This window comes from Geotrypetes seraphini, chromosome 17 (genome assembly GCF_902459505.1).
Source record: "Geotrypetes seraphini chromosome 17, aGeoSer1.1, whole genome shotgun sequence".
In the NCBI taxonomy this organism is placed as follows: Eukaryota; Metazoa; Chordata; class Amphibia; order Gymnophiona; family Dermophiidae; genus Geotrypetes; species Geotrypetes seraphini.
The window spans coordinates 30712604-30726638 of NC_047100.1; the positions used below are offsets into that span (position 1 = coordinate 30712604).

Here is a 14035-nt window from a genome sequence, read left to right on the forward strand (position 1 = left end):
AAGGCATGCACATGCGTGGTGCAGTATAGCAAACTTGAAACTTCAATCAAGTTTGCTTGAAAAGCTGTCCGCGCTGGGGCTCCGTAGATGACGTCACCCACATGTGAGAATATCATGCCTGCTTGTCCTTGGATAAACTTTATTTCAAACGCACTTTAATCAAACTTTTAGAAGTCAAAACTTATGACAAATTTCTCTGACCCCACTTCAGCCTTGATGCATTCCTAAAACACTTCCAGATAAATTTGACTAACCTCAACATGCTAATGTAATTTCAAAAATCCTCTTTAATATTGCTGTCTATATACAGTCTCTTCTTCTGTAAACCGCTTAGAACTATTTGTAGTATTGCAGTATATAAAAATAAAGTTATTATTATTGACAATGCAAGCGAGCTCAGCCATAGCCGGACAAGAAGACTGTAGAAAAGGGACCTCTGCCACTGGCGCAACTGGTTTAGAAGAAACTGATGTGCCCTCCAGCAGCATCCAATGACCTGGATCTAAAGAATGTGATGAAGGGTGGGTGGGTGAGTGGGTGGTTTTTTTTTTGTTTTTTACACTATTAGATCTTATGTGTTAGATATTATTGTGCTATATTGGAATTACTTGTATGATATATTTTTGTGCATTTGTTGTTTGATTTGAAAATGAATAAAGATTTTAAAAAAATAAAATAAAATAAAAACACTTTCCAGGTGAGCCAAAAAAAGGTTCAGTGACATTTCACACCTTGTGCACTGCAGGGCCCTGCTAAGGTGCTCACACCGCACCAAGAGAGTCCCCAGGCTTGGAACGCAGGCATTTGGTGCCAAACTTCAAACAGCCCTTGGGTGAGATATTTCTCTGAATTCACAGACCCAGGCTGGCTCCCCAGCCCTGTAGGACCTGAAAGCAGCAAAGGCCAAAGCTCCCACTCCCTTCCCTCAGCACGCTGCAGCACATGGTATACGGTCATAAATCCAGCACAATCAAGGCACACATTTGACAGATTAAGGGCTGGGGAGTCCATCCCAAAAATTTTTAGCCAAACTGAGGGGCTTTGAGGCAGAAATAAAACTTTTTTTGGGGGGGAGGGGCGGGGGAAAGATTGATTAAAATCCAAGATGGCCATCGCTAGCGAATTTATAAAACCAAAAATTAGAAAAATAGCGATTTGTGGTCTGAGGAGGTGGGGGACCTGAACCCTACCCTCAAACTGTGAAAAACGAGTTTAAACACGTTTTACAAACCACCCCTGAAGTACCCATAGGAAATAATGGAGGTTTACTCAAAGTCACTGAAGTGCCTTGTCTGTCAGCTTTTTCACACAGCAGCTGAATGGAGACCGTCAGTCAGCCGGCCACCAACTAACTTCCGCCATGGATCCTCTTTCCATGCGACAGGGCATGCAGTCTGCACCCTGAAACCTGGGGAATTTTTGTTCAGGATGCATACAGCCTGCGCTTAACCCCTGACAAGATCAGCGGGCAAGCTAACTTCCGGGAGAATAGACTCAGAGTTAAAGAATGGTGGCTCTTTTCTGGGTTCCTTGCAATCCTTGGCAATATGGCCAACCTCTGCCACAGTTGTAGCAGGCTATGAAAAGGTTAGTTGAATAGTTATTCACACAGACACAAATGCATTCAAGCAAGCTGGCTGGCTCCACAGATCTACCAAAATTTCTCTGTGAAGCAGCAGTCCAGACTTGCAGGACTGCATTAACTAAGCAAAAAATGAAGAAAAAGCAGCAGAGCAATTCAAAAGACTTCTGCATGGATTGCTAGCAGGGGGCTTGCTCTAACTTACTCTCTAAGATATATAGAAACAGAAACATGCTGGCAGATAAAGGCCAAATGGTCCATCCAGTCTGCCTATCCACAGTAACCATCATCTCTTCCAGAAAAGTATTTGAATTTCTGCAACTCTTGGATTTTGGGAAGGGATTGAACACCGAGAGTATAGAATCTGAAAAGGGACACTGTTCCATGTGCTGTCCGGAAATGCTGCCAGAGAAATTGAATCTGCTTACAGGGAGAGCCTCTGCCTTAAGAAGCAAGCAAGCTGGACTGCCGATCTTCTGCCTGCCCCACTGGCTTGACATCCATGGCCGAGTACTTCTGCCACACTCGGACACGCTGCGCACATGCCTGGTTGAGGAACACAGTCTAGCCCCAATCCTGGAAAAACCACCATGGAGCCTGTGCCTGACACACTAGCGAACAAACACGGGGTGAGCAAGCTCCCAAGGGAACAGTCCCTGAGCCCTGATCTGAAATGCAAGCTGTCCAGAGTGCACCAACAAGCAGCCAACCCCCTGGAAAGTCTGCAATTTCCCGCAGCCAGAGTTGGCCCTGTGAGGAACCTCTACAGTGCAAGGGAAAGATCCATGAACAAAAAGACATGAGCAGAAGAGACAAGCTCTTACAATCTGGCTTGTAGGAAAGAAACTGATTTCCTGGGGAGCAGTCCTGAGGTAAGAGAGGAGGAGCTCAAGACTATGTTATGAGGCTTCTTACACGTTCTGGCAAGTATGGGAAAATAACCCAATAGTCCAGGAACAGAGTGGGATTCTACAAGAATTTTAATTATATCACATCTTAAATGAAATAATTTAAACAAAATTCTAGATAATTACAAATATTTAAAATACAAGGACATAATAAAATGTTACACTGTACTGTTTTCATTCCTAACCAAAAATATGCTAATGGCATTGCTTCATGTTAAAACAGTAGCAACTGTACCTCTTTTTTTTAGTTGCATCAGAAAGAACAAAGCACTTTACTTAGAAAACACAATTAGAGCAGTGTTACATCATAATGCTCACAGCAAAGCCATTTTAACTATGGATACAACTAGCACTAGCTGTAACTATTTCATGTTATCTTCAACTTACCTGTAGCATTTGACTTTGGTGCAATCTTTCTGAATGTGACCAAATTCTCCACAAGAATAACATTTCTGCTCATCTGCATGATCACAGTCCCGAGCCAGGTGGCCAGGTTTACCACAGTTGTAGCAGCATTGCTCCCGCTCTTTTCTGGGTTCCTTGCAATCCTTGGCAATATGGCCACCTCTGCCACAGTTGTAGCAGGCTATGAAAAGGTTAGTTGAATAGTTATTCACACAGACACAAATGCATTCAAGTAAACTCCTCACTTATCACAAGCTGTATGGACTAGAAATTTATATGTGGGAGAACATACCTTATTGACAATCAAGATGATGGTTAAAAGGACAAAAATGTATGCCTCAGACTGATTTTTAACATTATCAAATGAAGATTAACATTCAATTTCATAGTTATTCACATTTGTACTATTTTGCTCCCTTCCCACCAAAGGATGTTTTAGGCAATCTAAAAATATGCCCACCACACATCCTCCTTCCATGTCAATCAGAAGTTCATTTACCCACCTTGTTCCTTTTTTGTGTTCTCTACTGTATGAGACATGAGTGAGGTAAACACGCTGCCTTGGCCAGGAAGCTTTCCCTCTGCTACTGCTTCCTCTCTCTGCATAGGTAGAAAGCAGTAGCAGAGGAAAAGCTTCCTGGCCGCCCGAAGATTGCAAGAGCTGCTGCCTTAATGGATCCCGTAGAGGGGAGGAATGCAAGGAGGTTTGTGGGACGATGGTTATTAGAGAGATGTTGACCCACAGAGATGGGGAAGAAAAAAAAAAAAGACAAGATGTCAGACCTTCAGGGGAAGACAGATGCCAGACCATAGTAGGAAGGAGAAGGACATAACAGCCTTACTGGGTCAGACCAATGGTCTATCAAGCCCAATAGCCCGTTCGCACAGTGGCCAATCCAAGCCAAAAGAAAGGGAAGGAGAGAGATGTTGGACTACTGGGGGAGTAGAGCTGGCAGATTTCCAATTCACCTCAGTTGAATCCATTTGAATCTATTAGATCTGTTTGGAGGGGGGGGGGGTGTCTTGTCTCACCAATTCAGTGCAGGCCCAGCGTCCTTATGGTGTGAGAACATTTCCACGATGGTAGCCTCTACAAAAAAACACTGCTCTTGCTGGCATCGGGCCTTTCTCTGCCAGCTCCTGCTTTCGTGGAAACAGGAAGTAGGCGGGTCCCGGCAGAGATGGAAGGCTCAATGCTGGCAAGAGCAGCATATTGTGAAAGCTGTGCTGCTTATGTGACAAGAAAAAGCAAGGGAGGAGGAATAAAAAAAGATGCCTTACTACAAGGCAAGCAGGGAAGGTGATGAATAGGAGACAAGCGAGATAAGATAAGGCAGTGGAGAAGAATGGGAGGAGCTGAAGTCAAGGAGGGAGGAAAAGAGATGCTAGAACAGCAGAGGTAAGAGAAAGACAAAAATAAGGAGAGAAGAGTGGGAAAGACGCTAAATCCACAAATGAAAAGGAAAAAAAGATGCTTGCCTTGGGATGAGGGATGTAGGGGAAAAGAAAGGGGGAAAGGTGGACAGGAGAGGCAGGGCCACGGGGGAGAGATGGGGACACAGTGGATGGAAAGCACAGAAAGTGAGGGTAGACACATGGAAGGGAGAGAGAACAGAGGCTACAAAGGAGGAGTGAAGAGGTGATTAAAGCATGAGAAAAGATAGAACAAATTTTTGTTGCTTTACTGTAGCTGTATTGATTTTTTTAAATAGAAAATGGGAATAAAGTAATCTTTTTATTAGACTAATTTTAATACATTTTTTTACTAACAAGTTCAGGACAGGATACTGTAACAGCAGTATATTGTACTGACCGAAGAATGAGGAGCAACACTAATCCATCCGAAGCCAACCATATCCCAGCTGATAGATCCTGGACCGCCTTCGATCCCGTCTCAGACTCCCAAATTTCCAAACTCTGCCTCAAATTAAAATCCTGCAACTGTACCTTGGATCCCTTCCCATCCTACTTATACGAAAATATTCCCACACAAGCCATCTCATCTCTCACCAAACTTATAAATTCCGCCCTACTCTCAGGCCTTTTTTCTGTAGAAATGGGACACATTGCATTATCCCCCCTACTGAAAAAAGCTGATCTAAACCCCTCCACACCGTCCAGCTACCGCCCAATAGCTAACATTCCTCTTCTGACCAAGATGCTGGAGTCCATCATAGGTACCCAACTCTCATCCTATCTTGAGAGATTTTCCATTCTTCTACCCTACCAACATGGCTTCAGACCCAACTTTAGCACTGAATCCCTTCTGGCCTCTTTAATTTCTAAAGTCCAACATCTTCACTCTTGCAACAAGTTCGCTGTCCTTCTTCAATTTGATCTTTCTGCAGCCTTCGACATTGTCCATCATGACATTCTTATCCTCCAACTTTCGGAAATTGGCACACACTCCACAGTCTTAGACTGGTTCTTGAAGTTCCTACGTTCACGCTCCTACTTCGTTAACATGAACGGTACCTCATCCTCCCCTTAGAAACCGATTTGTGGAGTTCCTCAGGGTTCACCTCTATCCCCGATTCTTTTCAATGTTTATATGTCTTCCCTGAAACTCCTCCAACTATCCCCCTCTGAGACACTTTACACTTACGCCGACGACATCCTTGTCCTCCTTGAGACTGATCCCAACCTCACCAACCTCTCTGACAACATCTCCTCTTGTATAACGAATCTCCAATCCTGGGCTCTCACCGTTCAAATGAAACTTAATGAAACCAAAACTAAACTACTCTGGCTAGGCCCAAAATTGGATCAGCTGCTCACCGTCATCCCATTATCCTCTGGCACCAAACTGCAGCTTGAGCACTCAAGCAAAGTTCTGGGAATCATCATCGACTCTACACTGTCCTTCAACGATCACCTTAACTCCTTAGTAAAAAAAATGCTTTTTCAACCTTCACATGCTAAGGAAAGTCAGATCCTGCTTCCACCAACAACACTTTGCTATCCTCGTTCAATCCATTATTCTTTCTAGACTGGACTACTGCAACTCCATTTACTTAAGCCTAACAAAGAAAAGTCTTCTCAGGCTTCAGCGGATTCAGAACACCGCGGCTAAATTAATCTTCGAAAAAAGCAAATTCGACCACGTCTCCCCGCTTCTGTCTAAGCTTCACTGGCTCCCAGTGCTCCTCAGGGTTCACTACAAATGCGCCTGCCTAGCCTTCAAGTCTCTACACGGCATCCTTCCTCCCCTGTTTCCACTATCTTGGCTCTCCCCGAATCCTAACTCCACCAGATCCACTCAAAAACTCATACTGTCATTCCCCTCTTTGAAGGGCATCTCCCATACAGGAAGACTTGGAACATCCCTCCTCTTCAGAATCACAGAGCTATGGAACAGCTTATCTGCCCCTCTTCGAAGTTCGCCCTCACTCCAACGTTTCAGAAAACATTTGAAAACTTGGCTTTTCTCTAAAATGTAACCACTACCTCCCTCTCCACTCTACTTAGTCCCCATCCTTCCTTCCTTTTTACCAAGCCCTCCTTCCTCCCATTAGAGTTCCTTTCTTTAGTAATTCCTGTAAACCGTGTCGAGCTCTACTTCCGTGGAGATGATGCGGTATACAAACTTAAGGTTTAGTTTAGTTAGTTTTGGCCTCTGAAAGCTAATTCAAAAATGGAGTAGTCCAATAAAATGCTTTTTTCTTAATTTCCATTCTTGTTTTATTTCTATTTATTAATGTGGTGATTGTTATTTCGTTTTTCCAAATTTACAACTGCCTATCTTTCTATTTTGCACAGTATTAGGGAAAAGCACGCAGGAAAAAAAGCAAAGATGATATCTAAATTCAACCTCAGATTTTATTAGAAGTCCCAACTTTTGGCAGAAAACTGCCAAACAGCGTTTTTTGCCGTATGTCTTGTCGAAGCCCTGAAACCGTGGCTACAATACTTTAAGGTTCATTCCTCGATTCCACAACTTTTGTCGCATCAGTCCATCAGCTGTTTTGTCTCCTGAGGAAGAAAGTTCTCTGCCTAACAAAAAGGAAATCTCTGTGCACCAAGCCTCCAACAATGATAGAAAAATAAATAAATAAATAAATATGACCACCAATAAAATCGAGAATATAAAAGGAATCTTTTGTGAACAATATTTACACGCGAGAAAGTCGAGTCGTGTGTATTCCCCGTGGCATGTAAGGGATGGATTTAAGACTGGCGGCTCCAGATAAAATTGCACTCTATTGGTTGCATTCCCATAAAGAACACGAGTGATTTGCAGACACATTGTGGAGTGCATTTAAAAGTCTGGGTTGATACATGACTGATAGGGTAATGAATTTGGTGTGAGCTTTCAGTGATGCAGTTGTCTCTGGATTAGAGTGTGAATGGTAGAGAAGTGAGAGTGGTTATTTGTTTTAATTAATTTCAATTAGTATATATGATATATTCAACTCTGGAATAGGGTGTGGGAATGGAATGAGTTATGCAGTTGAATATTCAGAATGTAAGAGAAGGTTTTCTTTCTCATGAAATTAATTAGAAGTTAATAATTTTTTGCCAGAACACAGAATAATGTTATGTAGGAATATGAATAATTTGTATTTTTTAAAGAATATATGTGGGTATGAGGTATGATTTAAGAGAGATCTTTGTCTGTTTGTGAAGAAATTAAGGGAAGGGGATGTAATTTATTTGGTGTGGATGAAAATTTCCTTAATTTCAGTATGTGTTGCTTTTAATAACATTAAAATGAATATGACATTTATTATTTTTAGAAATATGCAAATATTTGTATGAATGGTTGTGTAGTGTGCTGAAGGGATTATTTTTACAGTTTGTTTTTAAACTGTTTTATCACTAATATCCTAAAAGTTATTTGAGTTGATTGATAAAATGTCATAATATCTAAAGTATTTTTTTAGCATTTTAGATAGACTCAAAGGTAACCCCAGAAAATACTTTTTCACAAGAAGGGTGATGAAAGCGTTAACAGCCTCCTAGTGAAGGTGGAGAAAAAAAAGTTATCTGAAATCAAGAAAGCTTGTGAAAATACTTTGGATCTCTAAGGGAGAGGAAGGGATAGTAGATGACAAGAATAGACCAAATAGATAGGTCATAAAGTCTTTATCTGCATTCATTTTTCTCTCTTTCTACTTTAGTTTACCACTCTTGTAGTATTGTATAAAATCAACTAATTTAAAAGAAAAAAAGAAAGATGGTATGTGTGGGGAGGGGAGCATGTGAAAAGCAAGAGTTAGTGCATCATGCTTGTTCAACCTATGGCCCTAGGAAACTTGGTAATTCATGGAGTGCTAGCAAGATTCATAGGAGTGAACAACAACCACCAAGAGCAGGGCAGGTAATGTGGACAAATCAAAAGCTAGGGTCTTGCCACTCTCTCTCCATTCAGGCCATCTGTAGCACTTTTGTCCAACCAATCCCTCACCACACTTTTTTCACTATCCCCTATTTTATGTCCTTCCTCCTTGAAACTCTCTCTCTCCCTATTCCCTCTGCACTATTTCAATTTTTCTCCTTTTGCCCAGACCTAATTTGATGTTTTATATTTGGGAATAGCTCGCTTCCTGCTCCACTCCCTGAAAGCAGTTACTTACCGTAACAGATGTTATTCAGGGACAGCAGGCAGATATTCTCACCGATGGGTGATGTCACCGACGGAGCCCCAGAACGGACACTTGAAAAGTGGATCGCAACTAAGAGTTTAGAAAGTTCGCAATCAACCCACACTGTGCATGCACGAGTGCCTTCCCGTCTGATGTAGGCGCGCGATCCCTCAGTTAAGATAAGCCAGTTAACAAGCCAACCCGGGGAGGTGGGTGGGTTGTAAGAATATCTGCCTGCTGTCTCTGGATAACACCTGTTATGAAGTAACTGTGCTTTATCCCAGGACAAGCAGGCAGCATATTCTCACACATGGATGACCTCCAAGCTAATTAGAATGGGATGGTGGGAGAGTTGGCCTTTAAAAAAATAAATGTTGCAATACTGAGTAGCCAAAATGTCCATACCATCTGGAAAAAGTTTCCAGGCAGTAATGAGACGTGAATGTATCAACTGAGGACCAGGTAACAGCGTTGCAGATTTTATTAATAGAAATAGATCTAAGGAAAGCTACAGAAACTGCCATAGCTTGGACCTTGCAAGCTATGATACAATTCTCCAGTTGCAGTCCAGTCTGAGCAAGCCAGTTGGCGCAGCCAATCCAGAGTTACTATGATTATCGTGCCCTGAAAGCGAGCTATGTGATGCAATACCCTGAGAAGACGACCAGGCGGCCACGAAAGAGCCAACGCGTCTATCCCCTCTGACACCTGCTCCCTGTGCCTGCTGAAGAATCTAGGAAGCTTTGCAATTTGAGATGAGGCCATGAGGTCTATTTCCAAGAAATCCCCCCTCTGAATTTGACCGTCTGAGTGAACAGTTCCCATTCTCCGGGATCGAGGAGGTTTCTGTGAGGAAGTCTGCCTGAACATTTGCCTGTACCACAATGTGAGCCACCGACAGAAGAGGAAGATAAGTTTCTGCCCACCAAAGTAAGATCATTGCCTCGCTCGCCAACAGAGGGCTTTGCATACTTCCCTGCCTGTTGATATACACCACCACTGCCCAAAAAGACCCTCGTTGGTCAACCCTGAATCATGGCCTGAAACGCTAGCCGGATCGCCTGCAACTCCAGAAGATTGATCGACCACTGTGCCTCCTCCTGAGACCAGAACTCTCTGAGGACTGAAGGCACTGAGCCCCTCACCCCAACAGACTGGCTTCCAAGGTAACTATGATCCAGTCCAGCAATGCCAGTGGCATTTCTTTGAACAGATTGATCTCGCTCAGCCACCAATTCATGCTGAACGATGCTTGAGGAATCCACTGGAGATGACGATTGTAGTCCTGAGATACCGGGGACCACCGTGACATAAGTGATTGCTGCAGCGGTCTCGTGTGAAAGTGAGCCCAAGGCACCACTTCCAGAGCCACCACCATTGATCCTGGAACCTGCACATAATCCTAGAATCTTGGTCTGGGTGACTGGAGAAAGTGGCGAACTTAAGACTAACGTCGCCCGTCTCTGGGTAGAAACACCTTCCCCACCTTTGGGTCATACATCACCTCCAGATGTTCCAATGATTGCAAGGGGATAAGAGAACTCTTTGGAAAGTTGTTAACCCACCCCAAAGATTGAAGAAGGGAGATCACTCTTTGGGTCACTGTCAAACTCTCCTCTCTGAAAGATGCCCGAATCAACCAGTCATCCAAATAAGGATGTACCCGAATCCCTTTTTTGTGAAGAAATGCTGCTATTACTACCATCATCACCTTTGAAAACATCCGTGGAGCTATGGCTAGGCCAATTGGCATCGCCCGAAACGGATAGTGCTGACTGAGGACAGCAAAGCGAAGATACCGCTGATGCGGTGGCCAGATGGGAATCTTTGAGATCGAGCGCTGTAAGAACTCCCCTGGTTGAACCACTGTAATAACTGATCTCAGTTTCCATGCAGAAATGTCTGATGTTGAGAAACTGACTGACCCATTTGAGATCCTACACCGGTCTGACCGAGCCCCTTCTTCTTGGGCACTATGAAGTAAATAGAATATCTTCCATGGCCCCTTTGCTCCAGAAGAACTGGAACCACTACCCCGAGTTACAGAAGAACCTGAAGGGTGTCTCGCACCGATTCCCTCTTGCCTGTCTCCACACATGGGACACTGATAAAAAAATCTGTGACGGGAGAGGAAAATTCTAATTTGTAACTAACACACTGCCTTCGCTGACGTGCTCTGAACTGAACTGGGCACTGCTGAAAGTGAACGGGAGCGCAACTGCGCTTCATCTGCGCAGGAAACAGCCGACTCATCCAGCGCCATGTTGGCCTCCTTTCCCAGTGTCTGCACAGCCAGCCACATACAACCCTGATGGTGTTTGGCGCTTCCCACAGTGCGAACACCTCTTCACTACTTCTGCCGCCATTTTTGCCCCTGAATAGTGCACAGCACACACAACCTGACGGCAATAAAATTAAGTAAATCTACCTCAGGGGAAACTTGCCTTACCCGACCTCGGGAAATTGTTGTTGTTGCTGGTAGTTGTAGTCTGCAGACTGTCAGGAAAGTACAGCCCAGCCACAATTTGGTCTCTGTTTTGTTTTTTAAAGGAAAGTAGAAAAAAATAGAGTACCAACCAAACCCCTCAATCCATCCTGAGGGGAGGGTAAGGTATTCAGCCGGACATTCCTGTCTCACTGAAGAGCACTCTCAACAGGAGAACATTAATTGTCCAGTCACAGCCAGAATCCAGGAGCTAGTTGAATATCGACCATCACCTGCTGGGAGAAGAGCATACTGAAGCTACAGGAGGAGTGCCAGCCAATCGGACCACCTGTTAATCAGTTTCTCTATCTCCACCTGCTGGTAGATGTGTGCTATCCCACTGGTCTCTGGATTTATCTGCTGCTGTTGCTAAGGAATTATATTTATATCCTAGCCCATGCCCCCCCCCCTCTGCTTGCATTCACTTCAACTCTGTACTCCTTTTCAAAGTCCATGTGTCTTCTCTCAGCATCTCTTCCCCGCACAACCCATCTCTTCTAGCATGTGCTACTCTTTGCTTAGGAATGTCTGATCAGTGATCTCTCCTAAGCTATGGGTCCTGATTTCTTTGCAGTTTGTTGTCTAGGTAAGGAATGTCTGACCAATGGGTTGCAGGGGGAGGTGAGAGCAGAAGCTACAAAGACACTTCCTGTTTTCCCCTGCAGCTCTACATTGGAAAGATTTCATCTCTGATGTCTTGGCAACGCTGGAAAATATATTGGGGGTGCTCTAGCACCCATAGAACTGGCGCCTATGGCAAGATGCCTGCTTCCCCACCATGATACCGATATCTGAAAGTTTGAGCCAAGCAGTGCCATAAATTTGGATTGTCTTGCAGTCTTAAGTCATATGAAACCATGAGACCAACCTGAACTTCCAGCACTATGCATCTCAGAGCTGCAGAGAGCTGAGTAATACTGGGGAAGTAGGAAGCTCATTGTTCTGCAGCTGAAGACAGGTGAGGGGGAAAGATTGAATAAAACCTCATGGGGTACATGGGAAAGAGAGCGCAAGTAGACTGGATGAGACACAGAGAAGAGAGACTGGCTGGGAATGTACAACACACTGTTGTATTTTGCTATTTGACAAAGCATATGGCAAAATATAATGGTGCATGTCTTGGCCCTCCAAATGTTATAAAATATAAAATGTGGCCCCTGAAAGAAAGGTTGGACAAGCCTGCCCAAGTGTAAGCAGTCAGCTGTGAGCCAAAAGGCCTAAAACAAAAAAAAAAGATGAGGACAAATTTAAACTTTTGCCATTAACATCAAAAGTCTCTATAGCAAGAATTTCTAGTCCCAAGTATTATTCTTCTACAAAAACTTCAGTTGTTACATTTTCTAAAAGTGATGCCAGGTCAATCAGGATGAAAGTTAAAAGTGGCTTGTATAAAGGTACATATTAAGAGCCAGATTAAGCTGCTGTAGTTATGAGGATATATTCTACTACGACAGAAGCTGCATTTTATTTTATAAACAGGATGCAGGAAAACTGCTACTTTTATCTTAAAATATTCTCCTATAATGGAGAAAAATTCCTGATAAAACTTGGTAATGCCATAAGCAAAACCACCACATACCATCCTCTTGAAGCTCACAATCCTTGGCAAGATGGCCAGACTCTCCACAGCGGTAGCAGATGTCTGGAAGAGATGAAGAAATAAATTGGAAACCTATTTTAAATGGAGAAAAAAAAAAGAAAACTGATGTTTTAATCAAGTATTACAAATTAGTAAAAAAAAAGTAATATATATATATATTTTTTTTTTGGACACACAATTTCTTTACCTCTGGAAGAAGTAAAGCTTCCTCTACCACGGCTTCTCCCTCCACGACCACGGCCTCCTCCAGTAGGGCATTCTCGAGCCCAATGTCCAGTACGTCCACATTTAAAGCATTCGTTACTGCTCATGGCTGCAGTTAGATACTCTTAAAAGAAAATAATAATCAGGTTATCACTTATCTCTCATTTACAGAATGCTCTAAAGAGCTCATCAGTAAATAACTTACTATGTAGATAATTTATTCAAAAAGACCACCAGAGTTTTATCTACCTTTCACAATTCCTTACAGTAATCTTACCAAAATATAAAGAGTTGATGGTATTGCAAACACACATCTATAGTCCGGTGTCATAATGCCAATTTGGGAAAAATAAACCCTCTCAATTAAAAATAACTGAGAGCTTCCTGGCTGATGTAAAAACAGGAGATTCTATAAAGCAAAAACCTGTAAAATAGCAAGACTACCCAAGCACCTTGGAGGACACATCTGCAGATCAGTAACAAAAGCCACAGCTACCTCCTCACTACAATCAACAAGACAACAGAAAGAGAAGAAATCTGAACTAAAGTTGTACAAGATGTCTGCCACGGCAGCTGCCCCAGATTCCAACATGCAATCTTCAGGGAATCAGCCAACACTAACCACATCATGAAGGTGTCAGCCTAGACTAGCAACTCCAAGGCATAGTCCCTTCTGATCACCTCGAAGAGCTACTGGTCCGAGGTGACCTGGGCCCACTCCACTGATGAGGGCCACCTCATCTGAGCAACAAGGTAACCAGTGCACCATTATTACGCACTCCTGTAGCTGTCAGATCCCCCACAGGTGTATGTAAGAAAGGAAACATTATGGAAGAAGATATCTTCTTTTTCAAGGGTCCCACGGCAACAAGGGGGCATCCGTGGAAACTCAGGGGTGGGAAACTGCACGGTGACACGAAGAAATTCTTTTTCACTGAAAGGGTGGTTGATCGCTGGAATAGTCTTCCACTTCAGGTCATTGAGGCCAGCAGCGTGCCTGATTTTAAGACCAAATGGGATAGACATGTGGGATCTATTCAAAGAGATAGGTAGGGGAGAGTCATTGGGGTGGGCAGACTAGATGGGCCGTGGCCCTTATCTGCCGTCTATTTCTATTATCATACCTGATAATGGTCGTTCCTTTAGTCTTCCTTTGGTCACAACAGATAAACCCAGATGAGTGGGTTGTGTCCACCTACCTACCAGCAGGCACAGAGAGCACAAAGTTGAACTCTGCCATATATACTATGGTCTGCTCACAAGTAC

At 43.4% G+C, this 14035-nt stretch overlaps 1 protein-coding gene across 2 annotated transcripts in view; it reads right to left on the reverse strand.

Moving 5' to 3' along the window:
• The window catches only part of CNBP (CCHC-type zinc finger nucleic acid binding protein), a 54620-nt gene that overhangs the window by 24970 nt on the left and 15615 nt on the right, over positions 1-14035 (reverse strand). Inside the window, exons 2-4 of one of the 2 annotated variants that reach the window (XM_033926407.1) lie at positions 12753-12893; positions 12545-12607; positions 2878-3076 (exon numbers count right to left, since the gene is read on the reverse strand). In XM_033926407.1, the coding sequence (XP_033782298.1) occupies positions 2878-3076; positions 12545-12607; positions 12753-12876 (386 nt within the window). In that variant the 5' untranslated portion in view covers positions 12877-12893. Of the gene's footprint in view, positions 1-2877; positions 3077-12544; positions 12638-12752; positions 12894-14035 lie in introns of both variants that reach the window. The other variant, XM_033926406.1, reaches the window with a different exon arrangement.